The sequence below is a fragment of the Pempheris klunzingeri genome, chromosome 10, assembly GCF_042242105.1.
Source record: "Pempheris klunzingeri isolate RE-2024b chromosome 10, fPemKlu1.hap1, whole genome shotgun sequence".
Classification (NCBI taxonomy): Eukaryota; Metazoa; Chordata; class Actinopteri; order Acropomatiformes; family Pempheridae; genus Pempheris; species Pempheris klunzingeri.
Genome location: NC_092021.1, coordinates 18,514,501 through 18,537,843, shown reverse-complemented (window position 1 = coordinate 18,537,843; position 23,343 = coordinate 18,514,501). Strand labels below are relative to the sequence as shown.

Here is a 23,343-nt window from a genome sequence, read left to right as displayed (position 1 = left end):
ATTATGAATAGACCTCTGAGTTCTTTCTATTAAATCCCCAGATCCACCAAAGCAGACTCCAGTTTCCAGGATGAACGCTTCAGGGTCTGTTAATGAATGTATTACACGTTTTAACAAAAAAGCAGACACAGTTGTGCCTGTGAACTTGGTTGACTGATCATAAGTGAAAAATCTTACATTTTGAGAGAGTGAAAGGAGCTGTGTATGTACATGAATAGAAAGCAGAGCCCTCCCTCATTGCACTCCCGTCACTTTGTGTCAGGTGGAAGCCCATAATTAAATAACGACACTGACAAACATGCGAGGAGACGTATCCCATAGCGACACATCTCAATCAGGCTATCAGAGAACTACGGGCACAGCCAGATACATGCACCAAAGCTTTATGACCTTGGTTCTGTGTTGAGATAAAGAAATCTCACGTGCTTATTAAGACAAAGAATGCAACAGCAATAGAATACTTATCATCCACCATCCACTGTTGTCATTCACAGGGCAACATGAAGGATGTTGTCAAGGAGACAGGCAGAATTAGATCTCTGTGAACTTAATGGCCTCTATATTACACCAGAAATTTCAAGAGAGGAGTTATAAAAGAAATGAAAGATGTCTTCTCTGAGTCAACTCCTCATATTTCATGAATGCACGTGTGTCTGTTGGTCTGAAACTAAGGATAACACTTTGAAAACATTGATTTTTTTGATACTCACTCTTTGGACCTTTGACAATTTTTAAAGCCTGGCCCAAAGTGGTTAAAAGTACACTTCAAAGGGGGGAGAACTGGGATCTGTATCACTAAGTTAGTTCTTGGCTTGTATTATCAAAGTTCTGTGAAGTACATTTAGGAAAGCTCTCAGGAGCCACATTTGGAGACTTTTTTTTTTTTTACCAAAAGTAAAGAAAAAGACACATTTGTGAAGCAACTCAGTCTATATTTAACAGTAAAGTGTAGCAGTAACTTTTAAAAGCACCTCACAATCGGTTTGGTGATTGATCACATGTACGATAGTACACCATCAAACACAGGCATTTAACATATATCTGCCCTATGGTTCACTTTTTCAAAAAATCCTTGCACATCTTCTGTTCTGGGGAATAAAGGTCAACTTACTGTCTTTTTCTGAGTATCTCAAAGCTGCACACTTCCCTCTGTCACTGGGTCTTGGCTCTCCTTGGGTTACCTGTTACCTGTTTTTTTTTATTTGCTAATTTACTGATTCACAACATTTCATGTTGCCTAAAACTCCAGTGATATATTGAGAGCGAAAATGTTGAAGCTGCAGTCAACACGTCTGATCTTGTCATGAATAAATAAATCCAGATTCATGCTAGAGGGGACAAATGGCTGTGCAATAATCTTGTATACCCGACAGCAACTTTTCTAAAACATACAAAGAAAAATGGAGTAAAGTCATGGGATTTATTATATTCCATTTGTGTTCCTTAGTGTTAGTTATTTTAACAGCCAACACCTACTCTTGCTGATAGTTTGTAGATGTCAATGTATTGTTTAGGGTTTTCCAATAAAGGACTCAAGAGTGGCTTGGCAATGTCTATATCTGATTTCTATTTTTAAAAGTTTTAATAAATTTGAATGACATCATGAAGCAAAGGACATGAACCCAATATTTGATGATGCTGCCAGCACAATGAAAAAACTAGTCAGATGTGAAATAGTGTTTGAGTCAAACCAAATTGTAATCAGATCTTCAGATCAGAGTTTGATCAGATTGTTAAAGAAATGTGCCCAACAAGTGGAAAGGTCACCTAACGCTGCCTGGTCCAAGATAAAGAAATGGGGTTATTTGCGATGTTGCCGATAACAGATTGGTAAAGTTGCATTGCTCTGCACCAGACATTTTTACAGCTACAAATGAATGTTAAGAAACCACAAACATGGTTTATTAAATAAGAACAAATGCTGTAATGAGAGGGGGTGAATAGTTAATTTGTTCATACTGAAAGTTTCATAACGTTATCACAATAGTTTAGCTAAAATGCTAAAATGTTTTCTTCATGAGGATAAAAAGTGAATTTTACTTTTCAGACCTCTTTAAGGTAAAATCAGAGGCCAAGTCAGCCAGCAGTTATAATAATAATTTTTCACACAAAAAAAAGGTCAGTGATTTTATAAAAAATAATTTCATACATCGTCCCTTCTTTCTCAGCAACTAATGCTGGTGCCATAAAGGGTCTGCCACTTTTCATGTCTGTCAATACATTAATGAGGCACATTGGCCCCATTGCACTCTAGGCTGCCTGCCTCTCTGGGGAACACGGGCAGCAGGGAGAGAGACAGGCCCTGCCGATGATTGCTCTGTTCTCCACAGTGCATAGCTTCTCTTTAATCATCTCCCTTTTTCAAACTTCTCCTGTCGTAGCCTTGGGCATATCACAAGCGCAAACTCACCATCAATATTCTGTCATTTTTTCTCACTGTGGAATTGTGTGATAAATTTTGCTCACCATGATATACCATATTGCCTAACTATGTAGATACCATGGGACTGAGCAAATGGTTTGAGGCCATATTATGTAAAACGGGCCACTGAATATGACATATTGAACACTGAGTATGTAAATACTACATGAGCTACAAGAATACAGCAGTTTTTTTCCCATCATAACAGGAAAGACCTGATCATGTTGTATGACATATGGATTCAAACAACACTGATGTATTAACTTATGGCTAATGGAGAATCACTTAAACCACAGGTTAATCACAAATGTCTCACAAGGTATAGTTTCGTTGTATCATATTAAGACATTTGAAGATGGGTGTTTGTGTTATTCCTGAAATGTAATATATTCTTTAGGATTATTACTCAGTACAGTGATCAAACCTGATCAAATTAGACTAAACAGAGCACAGTTGTTGGTTTGTGTCACTTGTAGCAACACAGCTTCTGCTATTTTTGGAACCAGCGTTATTTCTTTTTGCTGTTTTTTTTTCAAGGTACACAGAGATTCACCATCACATTCAATTAAAGACGTGATGAATTATTTCTTTTCTCAGTTATGAAGAAGAGTTGAAAGTTGAAAAGAGAAGTTATACCTCCGGGGTGTCACAGAACTTAGTGATTGAATTCGGCATTCAGCTTTCTCTCGCTGAAGTATGGAAACTAAATTTGACTTAGTCAGACAATATAGCAGCAAATCCACTATAATGTACATGTGCAATTACATCAAGACACTGTATAGTATTTTTAAGGCCGCAGATTTTTAATCTTAAAGTTCATGTAGCATTGATAAGTCATAAATATGCATTACTTTTGTGTATTGCCTCCATAGTGTTTGTATCCTTTACTCAGTTTCTGTCAGGTACACCATTAAGATGGATATCACAGCATTTCCATTACTGTTCAAAACCCTGGTGGTAAAATAAAAAAAAAGAGATGCAAAATAATAGCAAGTTTTGAATAACAATAGAATCTCACTTTATGTCAAGTATCCATTCCCAGGAAGCGGCATAATAACAATCTCACAGTGCTGTCACTGCCAGAGCTGTCACCGGGAGATATAAGAAAGATATACACACTGCCACAGCTCGGGCTTTGTTGAGATGTCCATGTTAAATCATGCTGTAGTATTCTGCCGTGGCAGATTTATGCGAGGACATAATCAGTTGTAATCAAGGAAAACAAGGAGGGCGGCTCCAGCTGAGAGTTGAAAAAAGTGCAATGGCCCGCAGAATAGTGCTAAAAATGGGTTTATCATGAACACATGGCATGTAGCCCGGCAGTGGATGACAGACGCCACCGCTGCACTGTCATATCAGACCACAATTTAGTTTGCAAGTGGTTGTGCTGTTTTCTAACCATGATTTGCTTTGGTGTGCCATTCCTATCTGTGTGAGTACTGCAAGATAAACAGCTGGGCGATGTCTTTCTGGGCTCATCTATTGTGAAGTTGCAAATGGGGAACATATTTGCTTTGGCCCTCTCTTGATGGATATTGATTGGATGAAAACAGCCCACATCTATATGCACTCCGGTAGTTACCTGCTCCAAGCAGCACCGCCAGTCACCTTTGAGGTGAATGTGTCCAGACAAGGACAAAAGAGGCCTGATAAAGGGGAGACGAGCACTACTCAAAACATTAACACAGAGGTAATTTACTTGGTATGCTTTGGGATAGCCAATATTATTTCTACTCTGCTGCTTTTTAAATGTGTTAAAACCGCTTTAGAGCCAGATGGCAGGTCTTGGTTGAGAGAATCTGCTGTTTATGGGTAGACGTGAACCAATGAGAAGGGCTTTATGACGTGTTAGACACCAGATTAAATAGCCGTGTCCAGGGACATACACCCACAGGGCCTCAGCACCCTGATACTCGACACTTGGCAGTTGATCTGTTGGCTGCATTACCACAGAGTGCGACCAGACTTGGAGAGCAGCGTGTATTAGTTTTTAGGACCGGCTCAGTGAACATTATAACTTGATCAAGAATGTGATGAGGGGGCAGAGTTATTCTTACTGTGGCCTTCCTCCTTGTGAGAAACTATTCAGTCTGTCCTCAAAGTGGTCACTGGTCAGGAAGAGACTTATGGCATGGCCACGGTCCTGGTATGAGCAGAACCGACTCCCTGACCTCTGTAATTGAGATGCAGGAAGAATACTGCATTCGTATCAAATGAAAAACTATTTTAACGCAGACAGGAGGAGCAGTTGCCAGGGAAAATAAGTTGATCGAGGAGTTGTCTGCCCCTTGTGGTTTAGTGGTGAGACCTGCTGCCGAGTCTATGATTAGATTGAACATGTACTAATTTAGCTCAGACTTGCAGCCGAGGGATATGCTCTGTGTCAAGCGCCGATGGCATCCCTGATAGCTGCTCAAAGGAGGACTAATTGTTAATTTAACAAGAGTAAAGGGTTTTAACTAGCGTGAGACAGAATGCCAGATAAAGTGTTTTTCTTTTTTTTTTTTTGCATTTGTCAAGAGAGAAAGGGAGATTTACCAGCTGAGAGAACAGGCCGGGGAGATACAAACACTGTAGGTCAACTTTGGCAGCGCTGTGACCATGTTGTGTTTTGAGAGTAAAAGTTAGAGAGATAGTCTGGCCACATATTTCTTTTTTTTTTTTCTTTATTGAAAAGCAGATAGTATGTCCGGGCATCATCCCACAGCCAGATAAGAGCTTAGGCCCCTGACATTGCGCTGTTGCCAGGAGTGCGACTGCAGCTTCAAAGCCAGTGACACGTCAGCTTTTGATCTGAGAATAGGCAAGGGCATCTGCAAACCGCCGGTCAAAGTACAGTTCACTCACATTTCTGTGCTGAGCTGAAAAGGTGGCACACAGCTGCCAGCCCGTTAACGCTCATACAGAAAAGCCCACGACCTGCCTTGTGTGCACACTCAACTGACTGCACACAAAAGCAAGACTGATGATAAATATTGTACGGAAGATCTGCAAACACAGAAACTTTAAGCCTGCTTACACCATCATCTTACTGACTCATACTGTTGTTTTTGGAGAATAATTATTCTGTGCAAACATTTTCGCATGTTTGTCTGTTCAAGCTATTAGTTTTTATGTTCAAGCTAGCCAATTACATTTTACAGTGAGTAAACATAGTGTTATTTGTGGTGGGGAAAAAAAGCAAGTTCAAGGGTGATATTTTGTTAGGATCATTGCACGCTTAGAAGCTGTGTGAGCTATAATACATTACAGGCTATTTTTCGCTGCTGTTTACTGCTGAATTAATCTTTTGCATTGCGGTTCCGCTGTTTGGTAAACTTCCTGTTTTCCTGTTCAGAGACAGAAATAGGCAGTAACAGAGAGCGAAGATAATTATAGATGGTTGATTTGACTAGACTCCTGATTAAATTAATATGTATTGAAACATGAGTACCAGAAAAAATAAAAGCAATTACAGTCCTCTGCAGCTCATTTCCATTGTGACATTCGAAATGGTTATAATGAAGATGTGGGAAAAAGGTAAAAGAGGACAGATGCTAAACAGTTCAGAGGTGGGTGAGCATACGCTGTTATATCCCAGTTGAGAGAGATACCACAGGCTTTATTCACAGCGCTCCTTTGAATAGGAGTCTGGTATAAGATCACGGGTCAGCTAGCCATGAAACCTTCGCTTTCACTTAGGACTGTGGTAACAGGGAGAAAGACCAAAGACAGAAGAGACCAGAGTCCTAGCAAGGGAGCAGAGAGAGAGAGAGAGAGAGAGAGAGAGAGAAACACAATGAAGTAATATATGGTTCATGACAGGAAGCAGGAAGAGCAAGGGCAAAAGAGAAAAAAATATGGCTGTAGGGGAAAGGAGAGAGTAGACAAAACTACACCTTACTGCAGCTTTTCATCCTCAAGAATAACCTCTCTTTTTGTTTTAGCTGAACTCAAGCACTTTTAGAAGATAGGTCTGGTGGTAATTTGTATTTTGGGCATTGCAAATTGAGTTAATCAAAGGATTAAAATGAACTGATCAAAAGATCAATTCATTTGATCTGTGTAGGCAAAGCTTCAATAGCGTTTTCCTCTGTGCCATAGAGCTCCAAAGATATTTAAACACATCAAAGAGAAGCACATGGGCACTGTACTTTATTTTGAGTCAATCCCACATACACTATTCTGCTGCTGTAAATACTACCACACCAAATGTGTATTAGTCCGCAGGTGAAACTAGTCCCCAACAAAAGCACAATTTTCTCTCATTTTAGTGACTTTTTTGGCTAAAAACTACAGTACCCACAAGTTTTAGATACATACTTTTTAACTATTTTAAACTATGAAGCTATGTATGTATAGGGCAGTGTTGCAGTGTTGGTTTTGGTCTTGATGATGGTATTGTATAGAATAACACTAGACTCCTCTTGTAAATATTCTTTATCAAAGGTTTGTTCAGTATATTGTGCAGTGTGGGAAACAACATTGTACATTGTCCAGCTGAACCACTGAAACCTTTAGCACCTCCAAGTCTGAAACAACCTTACATTAATCAACATTTGCAATGTAAGCGAATCCTGAATGTGAACATTTACTGTACCAATATCACTGTAAGTCAAATACAACTGGATTTTTTTCAGCCGTGCGTTTTCACAAACCTGAATGAAACATTATATATAACACCCCTAAGAAACATAGAATAGAGACGATGTGATGCATAAAACAGAAATAGTTTAAGGCTATGTACGACCCTGTAGGGGGCCTACCTCTTAAAGACCATGGCAGAGCAGAAAATATGTTCAATTATTTTGGGCTGACACACGATTAAACCTGATAATGTAATTGCAATTTGATTATAAGATTGTATGTATAAGTAGCCGTAGAGTGAGTAATCTAATTATATTCACCGTAAAAACTAAAAGTTCTGCAAAAAGTGTTTAAATATAACACTATTTGTGTTATAATTAATAAATGGTTTATAACACACTATCATTTAATGTGTCCTTATAGCTATGTACAACTACATGATGATGTCATTAACCATTTATTAAATGTCTGTACACTGCTCATAAATGTGAAATATGATGACTTTAAGTAAAGTGTTTTTTTCAGCTTTCCTTAACTTTATCTCAAGAAGTTTACCAAATATAGAGATACTTGGTTTAAGTGTGAGCGTGTGTGGCAATGTGTCTGTGTGTGTGTGGGTAAAAGAAAACAAAACCCTTCATTCATCTGTCATGTTTGTCAGTGGAGGAGGGCATTTACTGAAAAACATCTGTACACTTAATGCATACAGAGGATATGCTTGTCTTTTCCCAGCACTTCTAATACTATTTAAAATGATCGTATAAATGATCATGGCTTGCACATCCAGTGAGTAAATGCTCCTAACAACTGCCTTGTAAAGCCCTTATTATAGAACCATGGGTATCATACTCAAATAACACCTCTAATGTCAGCCGGAATCAAAATAGCTATCACACATCGTGATAATAGTCATCTTTTAGGATGTCATGAAGACAAATTTAATGAGAACATGTTCGCAATAGGTAGCTGCATATAATGAGGATCTTTCTTCCACACAGACATCCTCTCTCCTTCCTCCTCTCCAGTGTATACTGCAGGGTTCTTGTGTACATTAGTCCTATTTCCATCTGTTTCCATGGTAAGTAGTCTCTATCTCAGACCACGTGGAGATTCAAGTGAACATGAAGTTTGCTGCGAAAGAAACGTCATTATTATACATAATTGGTTTTAGTTTGAAATGTATTTTAGCACTTCCCTCTTTATGTTTTTCTTACTGGTTGCTTTAAGCTTCCCATTTCTCAAAGACATAGTGCCATCTAGTGTGCATTGCATCTGGTTGCATGCCAGGGCTGCTTGTTGCAGTCGTATCATTTATTCATGGGCAATGTACGATAAAGTGAGAGACACACTTTTCCCAGAGGCATATTTATTATTGTGTGAAAAGGCTTAACCTTTCCTCTTATTTTTAAATGTTTCTCCTTTAAGCATCAGACATTTGAGGTATTACAGGTTCATCACGTGCTCCCAGTGGATTTCTTTTAGCTGTCTGTCTCAATAGGGAGTTTTTAATATAACTGCTAAGTCTGTGTGTTTGTTATGGTTGGTTAAAATAGGAAACATTCAACATTCAGTCTCTCTGTGCAATGGATATATGGCTGAGAACAGCTTTATGTGTAATACAGCACATCTAAGAATATGAAGAAATGCAATAATCATTATGACGCTGTCTGTCATTTGAGCCCATTTAAGTTACAAGAAGTGAACTGTTAATCTACTTTCAACTACATGGAAATTACCCATGTTTTCCATATTATTACATATGTAATCGAGGTGCTAATTAAAACTTTAGTATGTCATTTTTAGTGTAATTAACATTTATATGGGCTTGGTTTTGTGAGCAGATCCTGAGAAAAACTGTGCATCTCTCACTTGTTAAACTAAACTTAATGTATGAGGTTTAGTCAAACATTGCCAGTCAATCTCTTGCATTCAGTGCAGCCTTGACCCTCTGGGCAGTATCAGAGCTGCTGAAGTGCTTTGGCATCAGTGTGACAGGATTAACACATCAAAAGCAGAGTCGGGGCCTACAGCAGCGTCACACAGTCAGTACAGCACCTTTCATGTTCTGCTCAGGTTCACTACAATTTCATGTAAGCCAACAGCAAGTCAGACGGAAAAAGATAATGGGGCCAACCTGCTGCTATCAGGCTTTCCCTCAGCTTCAGTGAAAAATGTCAAATTCTGTGTCTGATGAAAGATTGGGGTTCAACAGGCTCAAGTCAGGAAACGATATCTGACTGTGTCACATGGCCGGGATGCAAAGGAGCATTTAAGTCTGACATTGAAGCTGAAATTATTGCTGCAAGCCTGCATGGTTTTACTTTTCATGATGCAAACATTTGGTAGTAAACATGGAAGAAAAATTAAACCCAAATAATTTTTTGGGAGTCTCTGGGTTAAATCCCAACATTTATAATCCCTTTGATAAGTGAAGGTGGAGCAGTTTTATAGTGAGTTTACAAATGAGATGTATCATGAGTAACAGAGAGTTTTTTTAAAAAGACTAAAGCTCAGTTAGGACATAGTTAACTTGACAAAAATACTAGATTTACCAAATCATATCTTACTATACTTACCTCATCCCAGCCCACATACTGTATGTGCCAGAAACTTCACAAATATCTGTCAGTTTCTGTCTTTTCTTTGAAATGCTTTTACAAGGATACATGGTGTTTAGTAATAATGTTTTAAGGCTTTGAGGACTACAACCATTTATAAAGCAATGGCGGGTATGTGGGAGGGTTGTCTGCAGCTTTTAAAATAAAAGGCATTGGTCACACTCTGCGCAGTATTTTGGCCTTAATTTTCTCAGGAGAAACAATGACTCATTAAATAATTCCAAATCAGTTATGTATGTAATATGTATGTATCATTTTTCAACTGCAACCATATTGGAACACAGACTTGACTTCTTTATACAGGGTTCTTTCTCCCATCTAACGACCCCTGTCTTTGCTCAGGTCGTTGACATAAAAGAGAAGCTGAAGCTGTCGAAGAAATTTTGGTCCAACCTGCCCGAGGCGATGTGCGTGGAGGACAGAGTGACCGCTGAAAATACTAGTGATGAAGAGTGCTGGAATGGACACACCAAGGGCAGGTAAGTGCTCCAAGGCCCAGGGCTAATGCAGGCTAATACACAAGGTCCAAAGTCTGTTCAACTAGACTAGTGTTAATCAGTCTAATCCTAGAATTAAGGACCAGATTATTTACTTTCACTGATTTAAACTCGGCTGTGCAAGAGCTTGGCATACTTCTACTGTGCTACATGGACCAAACAAACAGGATCTGGTTTCTTAAATACTCAAGAGTTAATAATTCTAGTTTGGATTCACCCTTTACGACATGGTATAATTTGCTTTGATGCTTTCTGCATTTTTGCCGGTGCTATTTTATGGAATTGTGTTTTCATTCTTCTCTAAAATGTGCAACCAGCATGGTGCGTCCCTGTTAATCTGATTTCATTTTCAAGGAAAATATTTGCATGAGCGCTCCAAATGCCCACAGCCATGGCTGAGATCACACTTAATTGATTTGTGCTGCTCTTATTCATAACATCAACTGTACGATCAAAAGATGTTCAGCATTCATATTTGCAATAATGCTGAAAGCTAATAATTTAACCCTGTATATTGGTGTTGAATGTGGAAGCTGCTGCTACTTTCTATGACCACAAACGGAACAATATCACAAGTGGAGTCAGCCAAGGACATTAAATGTTACCTCTTCTGACTCACCGAGATAGCAGAGGAGGTTATTACCCAGAGTGACCTGGGCTTATGGGAAACAAATGCTGTTGTGTGAGACGATTTGTGGTATGCCCTCACATGACGGCCTGCTGCTTATTTATCAAACAGGAATGCAGGCAGCTGACATGTTTTCCCTGGAGAATTATCTTGCAAGTATGTCAGAACATTACCCGACATCTTGAGGTCAAATGTTAATTTTGCCAACGCTGTTCTCAAGTGATGTATGAGCATCCGACGCATATCTTCAGACAACATAACAGCTGTGTATTCAGTCCACCCTTAGCCTGGTCTTCCTTATTAACATGGGCACATGCTAAGGTGCATGAGACAGCTCAGAGTCTCTAATAGGTTTGTCTGGTGTCCCAGATATTTTTTGATTTTGACAAATGAGCACTCACCAGACTCCTTGTCTTTTTAACAAGCACCTCGTCAAAAAATAATGTCTGCTTTATTTTATTTGTTGCATTCTGAACCTAAAAGGTACTTCCCTGAAGTTCAAAAGGACGGACTGACCAACCAGGTGAATAACCCTGAGGTGGGCGTGGACATCACCCGCCCAGACACCTTCATCCGCCAGCAGATCATGGCGCTGAGGGTGATGACCAACAAGCTGAAGAATGCCTACAACGGCAATGACATCTACTTTCAGGACTCAAGTAAGCAGTTTGCCGCTTTGCCCAGGCACACACACGTGACAACATGCAACCTTTTTTCTTAAGGAAGGAAATATATTTTTAGCAGTGCCCTCTCCACCCTGGTCAACTTCATGCTCCAACTTGTCACTCATCTTGAAAAGCCGTCTACTTTGAAGTACTACCTGATCTTGAGTCAGATGTAGTCAGCATCAGTAAAGCTACAGGAGGCACTGAAGGAGCACATAAATAACTCTGGCAGTGTGCAATAAAAACTAATGACAACTGTTCCAGTCTTCATCAAGACCATTACGGAACAATTTGAAGGCAACCCATTGTTTGTGCAATATTATCCACCATTTAAATGCACTCAGCTATATAAAAGATCTGGTACAGAGTCACAAATAGACACAGATTGGTGTTGCATATAGTATTTTATTGTTAAACCTTCACTAACTGACGTTTTAGCCACTTGGAGGAGACAAGCTGTGTACAAAACATTGACATACTGCATTATTATAGTTGAACAATATATATATACTTTTACTTTAGTATTGTATTGTATTGTACTGCAGTGCTTCCTAAAGCATTATATTGGTAACATTAGGCCAACTATTTGTAATAATGTGCCAAGGGACGTCAGATGAAAATGAGCTCATTAGCTAACTCTGGCACATTAACATTGATGTGGGAATGGAAAAGTTGATTAATGCGCACTGTTTATATATATATATATATATATATATATATATATATATATATATATATAAATAAATGAATAAATAGATATATAACATAGAATTAAATAAAACATACGCACATGTCATTTGATCAACTATTGATATAACATTTTATTTTTAATAGAAAAAGTTGCATTTGAAGCTTTAAGGAAACAGTTTAGGGTTGTAAAATGTGATTTATTGTTGACTATTGTCACATTGGTGTTTTTATGGTGTTGCAGGTGATGAAGGCAGTGGCTCAGGCAGCGGCAGCGGCTGCACAGAGGTCTGCCCCACAGACATGGACGGTGCTGCCACTGAAGCCCCAGTGGTCGAAGCCGACCGGAGCGGGCCTGTGGATGACTCTGCCCCGCTCCATGCACCCTCTGTAGCCCTGCCAACCATGCTGGCCCTCTCAGCCCTGGCACTCCAGCGACAATGGAGATAATGCTGGAGGAAACGGTTAAACATGGACAGCAGGGTTTCTCTTTTCTTTTTTGCAGTTTTTGTATTCAGGCAGATTGGAGCTACAGTCAAGCAGACAGTATTCAGGCTGCCAGCCTCAAGGCTAGAGGAGTCTACTCTGAAAAAAGAGAGCGGTCATGCATCGTGATTTCCCACTTTTCCAAAGATCGTGCAGTGCCATCCTTAGACTTGATATTTCATGGCATCTCTTCACCATCTAACACTGATGCCGACCCTACAAACTCTGCTTCAGAGATTTCTTGCACATATGGCAGGTATTGATGTAGGTCTCCATGTGGAAAAATATAACACGCACTTTGATTGTTTTAATTTTTTAATGCAAAAATTGTTTGTGTGTTGAAAAATGTTGAGAATGTGGTTACTTGATGCACCTAAAAGAGGCACGGTAACTTTAATAGATGTTAAAACAGGATATTTTGAAACAAATACAAAGGATAGTGATCTAAATGACAAAAAAAAATTCAGGAACATGTGGTTTTCATTTACTGCAATCCACGTTCCATTGTCATTTAATCATGTGCCAATTACTGATTTTTTTGACGAGAAACAATTGAATATTCATCAAAGTTGTCATAAATCGATGTTTGTTTTGAGATCAGATGCAGCCATCGAATCATGTTGCTTCGTCTTGGCTTTTACAATAATTTTAACCATGACGTTTGGCAAGCGTGTAAGTTAAGTTTATCATGGTTTGCCCCTGGATGCTGGATCTGCTCTGCTCTTAGCTATCCACTGAAGGTGATCAACAGCCTCCTTGTGCTGAAATTCACATTTTGTTAAAAGGGTTGTGGTTGAAATTTTTATATACTCATTTGCCTTGCAACAAATTTATTATCTGCAAAATATTCTTATATCATGCTGATCTCTCAGGCTTGGCTTCAGGATTAGATAGCCTGGACAGAATTAATATGGAGCAATTACTGACGCACAGATACAGCCACCATTATGCAGTAATGCCGTCATAGTGATGCTGGTTCTGTAGTGTTGTGGGGTGCATGTCCAGGTGTGAAATTAAAATATGTCAGAGAGAGCTAAACAAATTATAATACTCATTAAGATGCAATGATTGATCAATGATATGTTTCTCTTTTTTTATCCATAGCGGTTTATGTGTCCATTCAGTGAGTCGTTACTCAGTGTTTCCATCAAACCACTTTATAGCAGCAGTGACCGGCATGCAAAGCCACTGAATAAAGAGATACACAAATCAATTATTTATTAACGCGATGCTGCTCTGTTAATATTATAAAGCCTTATAAAGGACATCCTACACACTAATGAGAAATGATGACCTGGCTCTGTATATGAGAACATGTGCATTGCAATACGAAAGGCATATCCATTCAATACAGAATCACCATCACCAAAGGAAATCATGTGCTGCTGTAATCTTTATATTTATTTGCAGTCATCAGGGCCTGTTACTTTTTCTTCTGCATCCTCAGAATAGTCTACAAGTATTTCCACAAATATTAAACATTTTAGAAATTCCAGGATTTTGGATTTGCATATACAGGAAAAGGAAGTAGAAAAAAAAAAAAAGATGTGCCCATTTTGCAGATGTGACTTGAAAAACCAAAGCTTATCCTGTAAGTGCTTTCACAGTTTGGGTAAAATAGTCATAAAAATGTACACTGTAGTGTACAAAAATTAAATACTGACAGGCATCAAAAGTCAAGTTAAATGTTACTATTTCTGGAAATGTATTACCACAGTTATGTAAAAGGTGAGGAAAATATTAAGAGAGGAAGAAGCAAACAGCACACAGTGGTTACTGGAAATGCAAAGAAAGGGTCCCTAAATTTATCTGCAGAGCTTGAATGGTTATGTCTGCAGCCCAGACAGGCTTGAAGCCGACCACAGTCACCTGTGAAATGAGAATCTGTGGAGTTTGGACGGGGCTGAATGCTTCAGTGAAGCTCCTTAGTAGAGCGCACTTACGGAGAATGTGAGAGGCCTGGCAGTGCTGAGGGGGGCGGACAAAACCAGCCTGTATGTACGTCCACTGTTCTCTTAGATCCCGTCAGCTCCATAACCAGCAGGCCAGCTAAGCTTACATACCCGAGGAATTAGCCAGTGTTACGCCCTTAGCAGTATATCAATGAATATTTGTTGAGCTTTTTATTGTTGCATTTACATCAGTGTTTGCATCCACATTGCAAGAACAAAAATACAGAGAAAATATGTCAAATGTGTCATTTAAAAGGATTCTTTATTATGAATATTGATCTTACAGGATGCCCTTTTTATGTTTTATATCATTGAACTTTTAATGGTAATATTTTTGCAATAAAATATTGAAAATGGATGTCTTGTCAGACAAATGATCTGAAAAACAGAATTAGCAGGAAACGCTAGAATTAAACATTTTTTTACAATCAATGCATTGCTGTATGAAGTCAAATCCTGATGAGGTAAAGTTCGTTTGGAGTTGGAATCTAATTTCAAACTAAAAGGGGTGCGGAACTAGTTCAGCAAATATGCCTTATTGTTTTTCAGTGCAATTAAGATGATTGCATTTGTGTTTTGTTACTGTTCTTGAGAATAAATATTTATTAAAAACATTCCAATAGATCTGTATTTGTGGTGACTCTCGTAAAGAAATTGCAAAAAGTAAATAACAATGAAAGACATTGATGTAAATGGGGTCTTGCTTTTGTAAGCTCACTAAAAAGAAACCAGTTAAAGTTTATATTAGTTTTGAGTGGTCCCACTTGAAATTCATATTTTTCAATAGATACTATATGATTCACATCATTGTTCATACATGAAACTAGATTTAATATCTAAAACTTGAAAGTGTAGTTCATGATTAATATTTTCCTCTTCCTCTCTTCACAGTGGGGCCCACAGAACATGGTAGATTGGCTGCTCCATCTCTCTTAAATATGTGAAGTGCGTCTCGGGGCAACAGGCAAAACCTAAGCCTCCTCTGTGTACTTTCTATTTGTGAAGTCTGCTTTTATCAGAGGTTCAAAGCCTCTGTTTCTCCGCTGACGCAGGTAGAGCACAAAGATAAGGAGAAGCACCAGGAGACCGATGAAGACTCCCCCCAGAGTGGAGCCCAACATAAACACAGTCGGCCCTCCATCTGCGTCTGTAAAGATGAAGCACAGGTGGAGATATTCATAAAAACTTGCACAAATGTCAGTTATTATGTTGAAATAAGATGTCTAACACATTCTCTCTGGTATAACAAAGAGGAATTTGATGGGTTTGTCAATGACTCAGCATTACACAACTGAGCTCCTGCCCCTTGCTATGGTTTGTGGCTTGTGGCAATTTCAAAACTCTTAACTTCTGAACAACACAAGTCAGTTTCATTAGACAGCGTGTATTCTCAAGAAAAATTGAGACTTTATTTTTAGTCAGGTAGAAGCTGCTGTCACTTGACCGTCTGTGTCAGAGAACTGAAAGAGCAAACAAACTTCAGAGGTTACTTTATGCCACTGCAGCCTTACTTGAGCTCAGGTGGAAGTTAATAAATTTAAAGGAATAGTTGGATATTTTGTTGTTTCAATTAAACAAAGGAGATTTAAAAAGTTAATCAGTAAACGTTAAAGGTGCTAGCAAGTGGTGACCTTTTGGCACAGCCAGGCAAAGTAGTGAGAAAACACCATATTTTCCAAAATGTCAAACGATTGTCATTGATTCTCACCATCCAGGGCAATGGCGTAGGAATAGCCCAGCTGCTCAGATGTAATGTAGATCTCCTCGTTAGTGATCGGAGGGAAGAAGGGAACCATGTTGTAGTCCCTGTTGTGACCAATGGGGGCCATCTCATCTGGGAAGGTGGCGTTGGATGGAACAAACCTTCTCATCCACTCGTCAAAAATGGCATCAGTGAAAGCGTGGAGCACCTGCGAGAAACACCACCCAGAAACACCACGGTGATTTTAAACGACAGCAACTCTGGCGCGCCATTTCAGAGTGAAGCGTGAAATCAGATTCTGACCAGGAAAATGGGGTCGTTGGCTGCAGAGTGAGACAAAGAGCTGGTTCCATTGAGAATGGAGTGGACGAGGTTGTGAAGGTTATTGACTGATTCATCCAGTTCTCCATCTGGTTTCTCAAACCCTTCCAGAGCATTTCTGTCAGTTACAAAGCACAAAGTATGTTTAACACTAGTTTTGGAGTAAGTAAACTGGCATAAACAATTACTGACCATATCAGTTACAGTGAAATAGGAGGTATAGATTATTATTGATGCTTTACAGTAGAGTTGTACCTGAAACTAAAGGAGGAGTTGGTGAAGTATGGAGGGCTGTCGAAGTCTCGGATTCCAAGGCAGCTCCTGACGTCGGTCATGGTGGGCAGAGACATGTTACCTCCCTCCATTATCCCCCTCTGAATGAAACCCTCGTTGGTGCCATTACAAAGGGTCACCAGGCGATTATAGTCATCCAAACTGGAAGAGAAAGCAATTAAAATATTAAAAAGTTTCACTTAACACTCAAATCACATATACATTCCCCCCAGAATGTTTATTTCATCATAATCTAATCAATAAATATTGAGTCTTTCTCCCCGCCATCAATATTTCTTGCTGACCTGTTACACACCACCCCCCATCTGGAGAATCTGGACTGGTCACTGATCAGGGATGGGTTGTTTGGGTTTCGGCCCCCCAGCAGAGAGTCAGTGCACACATCACACTCGCTTTGCCCTGTGGCAAAGTTCCAGTAAGGGATCGCAAAGTTCTCATTGCCGGTCAATCTCTGCAGGGGACAGAGAAGATTGATTGATATTAGTCTACATTTGTATTACAAATGTTTAGTTCAGTCATCAACATGGGGTTGAAATTTTGGGAGAGAAAAAAAAGCACAATGAAATCTGAAGAAATATGAGTTTTCACCATGACGAGAGCCTACTTATGTATTCTCAGCCAGCTGTTTGGTTTACTGAAAAGTAAGCCCTTGTAGTGGTATTGATCCTTTTCCACTCATGCCAAAAATAGTTTAGTAACATGTTTTCAGACAGTTACACATACCTGTAGCTCTCTTTCAAAGCTCAGGAGGTGATATCTGTGCCAGGTGATGAAAGCTGGTCCTTTGTGAGAGAAATCGATGGCTTTGAAAGGACGACCCGGACCTACAGGGAAAACAAAGTGTTTGAAGAGCTCATCTATTTAATCAAAGGGCATTAATGTGCAAATCACACATTCTTATATGCAGGAGAAATGTGAATACTGTAAAACCCATTGACTGCATGAGTAAACAACTTTATTTTGACACAGTCACACAGGCCTGTATTTTCACTTATGATCAACTATGAATAAAAACAAATGTTTGGATTTTTGCATCAAACTATAATTATAAGTCAGAATATACCTTAAATGTATGTGGTCAAAAAATGAATTATGACGATGGATTATCAATCCATATTATTTTGAAGTGTCTGGAACAATCTTGAATTAGATAAAATTGTTGATGATGCTCCCATCAATGTATATTCACATTATATTATTCTTTGTACTTTATTTTATTATGATTTTCCTATTAAATTCCTAATAAACAGAATCAACCACTAAACCACTAAACTAACCAGTAGCAATATTCTTATGTCAAGAAATGCTCATTTACCAAGAAGAGTGTCTCGGACAGAGTAGTAATGTTGCCAGACAAAGAAGTCATAGATGGAGATGTCGGCAACCTGAGGCTCAGTTCCATTTGGTCCCAGGAGTCCCAGCCAGTGCTGGGTGGCAATGACATAGTCTGGGTGGGTGGTGGTCTTTGCCATCTCCAGAGCATTGAGGAACTCCTGGAGCTCTTCAGGGGTCAAGGAATGGATGTTCTTCCGTACCACAGCTGCTTTCCTCTGGTCACAGTTTGGTCCAGTCCAGCCGAATTTACACTGACCACAGTTATACCCTGCAAAGTTACCTGTAACACAGACAGAAAACTAGACCTATCAGACCATGGTGATGTCGTCGATGATGTTCCAGGGTCAACGTGAGCCATCATTTAGGTGAATTTACTTGTTTAGCAAAACAGCATCTTAACAAAATTGTATGAGACTCACCAGTACATCTGCAAGTCTGATTGAAGAATTTGGTCGGCCACCTCTCTCTGTCATCAACATTTCTCAGCCTGTATGGTCCTCCCCAGGGTTTGTTGTCGACACGAACGGCCAAGCAGCTTCCTCTCCCCGACAGAGCACCGCACACATTGGCAGGATCTGAGCCCAGAGAAGGGCAGCACTGTTTGGACTGGATCCCCTCTACTGTGCAGCACACTCGAGGAAACTGAGCCTCTGCAGGCTCAGGCCAGAGGAATAAACAAAGAAGTCCAAGACCCAGCGCGTACATCATATTTCACCTGTTTGTTTCCTCCAGTCAGTGGTGACAAATCAGTTTGTACATCAACTTTCAGCAGTAATACGGTCAATTAGTTCCCCCAGAGGAGTGTGGAATCTCAGTCTTCTACGGTCCACACTTGTGTACCTTCAAATTAGATTCAGTGATAGTTTTAACATCTGTGCAAGCAACACTTAAAGCCAAATCATGTTGTGTTCCAGTTGGTTACATGCACATTAAGAAAGCCTCTAATTTCTGTTCTTGCTTTTGTAGAGCTGAGGAGGATTAAGCCTTCGGTCTTGTGATGATCACCTGACAGAAGAGCTGTGAGCTGGACTAAGATCTGGATGAATACCAAGGAACTGCCTGCAGGCAATAGTAAGTGTTGTGTAGCCACTTGGAAGCAAAAAGATTTGTGTCTCGTGTATTATTTTGACAAAATCAGAGAAAAGATAACAAGACAAGGTAAATATGTCACATTTCCCCCAAATAAAACAGACTGCACAGCTGCCTACAGACACTTGATCAAATACAAAATGAATTTTGTATTTATGTGTAAACAAATACCATTTAGGGATACTTCTGATAACTAATTTGAAATAGAGACATTGTCTTAAAACAAATTAATTAATTTGTTGGTTGATTCTCAGTTACTATAATAAAATAAATGATTTTGTGGTGTCTGGTTTTTAAGCCAGCACTTACTGTAGATCTCTTGTGTAAATTAAAAATGAATTTGGGGCTAATCGCTTTAATCCAGCCAGACACAGTCACAGTTTTCTGAATTATTTGGAGCTTGTTAATTTAGCGGGTCTGATCTCAGGTTTTTGTTCCGTTAATCAAACTTCTCACCCCAGGTCTCAGCTGACACCATATGCTGTGCATGTGAGCTGAGAAAAGAGCGACTGTACGAATTGTACTCCTTGTTGCTCAAGTGTAAAAGAATATCATGTTCCTGTATTTTACACACCATACTGTTATATGCAGTGGAGAAAAGTAACAAGTACGTTTCCTCGCGTTCTGTGTTAAAGTACAGTTTTGGGGCATGTGTACTGCTTAGTAATGACACAATGATACATCAGTACAAACAATCTAATAATGAGTCACAGAGGACATTTTACTAACTCATTTTACTTTTGATACTTCTAGCATGTTTCAATGATACTTCTGTACTTTTACTTAAGTAGGCACAGCAGGAATTTTCTTGTAATTAAGTATTTTTACATTGTTGTATTGGTACCTTTACTTAAGTAAACTATTTAAGTGCTTCTTTCACCACTGGGTCTGCGCAATTGGCAATCGGCAAACATCTGTATAACATGCGTGCATGATGGAACCTTTTCAACAGCTGATGCAGACGTGGTGGTCACCGTGCGTTTAGAGATGGTTTGCAGCAATGCAAAGATTATGCAGTTTGTAGTAATTGGTGTAAAACACACCAAAAATGCCGGTATGGTCCTTTAAGACTGGAGAGCTCGAGGTTTGGTTTCTTTGACAGCATCTGAACCACAAATCGCCCTCAAGGCAGAATGTTCCTCCTTTGTCAATGATTGGTAGAAAACTGACTCTAACTGCGTCAAAGAGTTCTTTTACGCACAGAGTGGATGATGCTTAGGATGCATGACTGGATTTCATGTGACCGAGTGTCTCACTCAACACTGTTGGCAATACGGGTTTATAACTGCACTTAATTGGCAGAACTTGTAGAACACACACAGTTTTCACGGATTGTCTCTGTTGTAGCACATGTGTGTATTCTGTATTTTCTTTGTGTGTGTTTCTGTTTTCTATGTAGTTTTTACCAAATCAAAGCTGCAATAGGCTTTTTTTTTTTTTTTTCATTGGGCAAAAATTCGATAATAACCTTTCAATATATTGTAATCCAAGTGGTCTGAGAGAAAACTAGACCTGTGCACCTCCTTGTGGCTCTGTTTACAGACTGCTGGCCATTAAAAAGAATGCAGGTTTGATGCACTTCGGCATTGGTTTTACTTTTCAGACCCAAAAGCAACGTGCACTACTTTTCTATGGTCTTTGCCTCAGACACGGTGATAGCCTGATTTAATGGCGGGAGGTCCTGCAAAAAAAAAGTTGCTATTCCAGTTTTGGAAACAAGGAGTTTAACAAGAAACAAGACAGATTTAGAAAAAGGAGTCTGACAATAAACATGAGTCAATAACAGCGAAGCGTTTCAGAGGCGGAGAGCACTTATGATGAAGCTTCTAACTTTACTTTCCTGTAATAACTAAATGTGTTGCAGTGGTTTGTTAGGTCATAGATGTATTTTAACACCTTTTATGATACATCCATATGTTGTGTGCACAGATGTACCATAAACGCAGGAAATAAGTGGCTTTGTTGAATATTAATAGTTAAGCTAATAGTTTAGCCATCTGCTAACTGTAACGCTTGTCAAAGGCTGTGGCTAATTCAAGTTCATGTTTATGTAACATTATATAAGGCATCAGCATCACAATCACAATTGGGATGATTGAGGCTGCTAACTTAATTTTCCTGTAATATCCAAGTGTGCTGCAGTGGTTTACTACATAGATTTACCATGAAAGCAGGTGAGTGGCTTTGCTGATGCTAAAACTTTTGCCTTTTGCGAGCTCTATCAAAGGCTCTCGGCAGCGGCTAATTCCAGATCATGTTTAAGTCACTAGCTAATGTTAGAGACTCAAATCCACACATTTGACAGACAACTCTCATGACAGTAATTTTTCTGTACATATGATCCATCTTCTGTTTATATTCTGTACATATCGCTGAATATGACTATGCTCATGTGGTGGGAAGGGCTCAGGACAATGAGGGAAGAGTGGAGAGATGCAGGAAGAGAGCTGTAGATTTCTGCTAACCCCAGTTTTATTTTATCAGTCAAACACTAAAAACACAAAAATGAACTTTTCTTACTCATTTCTTTCTTGTCTGTTTTAATTAAATTAAAATCCATCATCATTTACACATTCACATTTAAGCTTCCATGAGATTGTACTTAAAAACCAAGATAACCACTTGCCCTGTGGTTTCATCAGATATGATCACAGATGATGGTGTGATCTTGTACAATACATTGTTTCTCATTGGCCTTTAAATAAGATATAACTAGTTTTCTTTGAGCAGCTTTTCTTCAGACGCAGGAGCTCTCCATCAAAGACGCTTTATAATCCAAGAAACGCCTGATGCTTGAATTTGTCTCTTTGACCCACACTCCTGATGCATTCCAGTGGCCTGGCATGTGACTGCCGACAGTATAAGTACACATAGTATTTAGAACTAAGGGGAGTCTTTATTCCACCACACCAACGAGGTACAGTAACATTAAGAAACGTCTTTAATGAGGTGAATTTTGTCCAAAATTACAATCTCTCCCCTATTATGAACATTTCTGGAGTCATTCTGTTACTAATAAAGGTGTTCTTTAGAGTAATAATCCACTCATTAAAGTATTGCTTTCCATCTGTGTCCATAGAGGCAGTTTTGCTGCTTACATCATATATATCTAAGAATACAGTAACTGAGGCTCCCAATGTCATGTCAATATAATTTTCCATTTCAGACATTCAGCATATTATCGAGCTTTGTTATAACAAAAAATCGTTAAATCTAAACATACCAGTGTAAAAATATCCCCTCGAATCTACTTTCAGTATGTCACCACATTGAAAATCAGTGTCTAAGTGGTAAAAGATCAGATAAAAGTGAGAGTCTTGTACATGGAGCAGTCATAAACATGGCCCCATGAGAAAACTCATGTGTGACCACTGAGTCTCTGACACAACAGGCCCTGCGAGGTTCACTGCACTCAATAGGATTAGTGAACAGGATTCCTGGAAGGAGTCAGATGGAATGTGTCTATAGAAATTATTTCAAATTAATTTCAGTAAACAAGTCTGAGAGAGTGTAATGAGAGGAAAATAATGGGTGTATATACACAGGGTGTATGTGATTCCAATGAATTTACCAATGGCTTGATTGTTGCTCATCACAGTCATGGCTCGTCATGTGGAGGAAAATTTGATGTTTTGCAAAGCAGAATCCATTCAAACGCGGTCTACAAACTTCAGTCACAGTAAAGACGAGATAAAATCAAATGTAATCAAATGAAAAATGTGTTCAATTGTACTCAAACTAACCTATTTATGGAAATTAAAAAGGTACAGACATGAATGAGTACCTTCAACTCACACAGGTGTAATATAAACGTAAACATGCAGGTTTGTGTTAAAGTTTGAGTTTTTTATTTAAGATTTGTTTCTTAAATTTGAATATTCATGCTTAATATTCATGCTTGATAAAGACTGGGTATTTGTAGCTAGTTTTTGCATTCTTATCCGCCCATTGTTTTAGCCATTCTTAAAAATGAAAACAAAAAAATACTAAAAAACAGAGACAGAATTGTAAGTAAACATCCTTAATTAATAGTAATAAACATACTAATAAAAAAACTGGAGTCACTGGATTATAAATGTTT

The 23,343-nt window shown here is 38.9% G+C and overlaps 2 protein-coding genes across 2 annotated transcripts in view; one reads left to right on the top strand and one right to left on the bottom strand.

Annotated features, from left to right (window-relative positions):
• The window catches only part of gpc6b (glypican 6b), an 81,911-nt gene extending 66,776 nt beyond the window's left edge, over positions 1–15,135 (top strand). Inside the window, exons 7-9 of the mRNA XM_070838743.1 lie at positions 9,949–10,085; positions 11,215–11,390; positions 12,328–15,135. Of these exons, the coding sequence (XP_070694844.1) occupies positions 9,949–10,085; positions 11,215–11,390; positions 12,328–12,533 (519 nt within the window). The 3' untranslated portion in view covers positions 12,534–15,135. The remainder of the gene's footprint in view (positions 1–9,948; positions 10,086–11,214; positions 11,391–12,327) is intronic.
• On the bottom strand, positions 14,775–19,087 carry dct (dopachrome tautomerase). The gene is made up of 8 exons (XM_070838747.1): positions 18,593–19,087; positions 18,154–18,453; positions 17,562–17,662; positions 17,123–17,289; positions 16,800–16,979; positions 16,527–16,662; positions 16,230–16,431; positions 14,775–15,668 (listed from the first exon to the last, which is right to left on the bottom strand). Exons 1-8 carry the CDS (start codon positions 18,879–18,881, stop codon positions 15,493–15,495), a joined length of 1,551 nt encoding a protein of 516 aa, XP_070694848.1. The 5' UTR covers positions 18,882–19,087; the 3' UTR covers positions 14,775–15,492.
• Between the last annotated feature and the right edge of the window lie 4,256 nt (positions 19,088–23,343).

Coding starts and splice junctions, on each gene's coding strand:
- dct (XM_070838747.1), bottom strand. CDS start 18,881: ATGATGTACGCGCTGGGTCTTGGACTTCTTTGTTTATTCCTCTGGCCT. Junction 16,980..17,122: donor TGGGGGGTGGTGTGTAACAG/GTCAGCAAGAAA, acceptor TTTCTCTTCCAG/TTTGGATGACTATAATCGCC. Junction 15,669..16,229: donor CTACGCCATTGCCCTGGATG/GTGAGAATCAAT, acceptor TCATCTTTACAG/ACGCAGATGGAGGGCCGACT.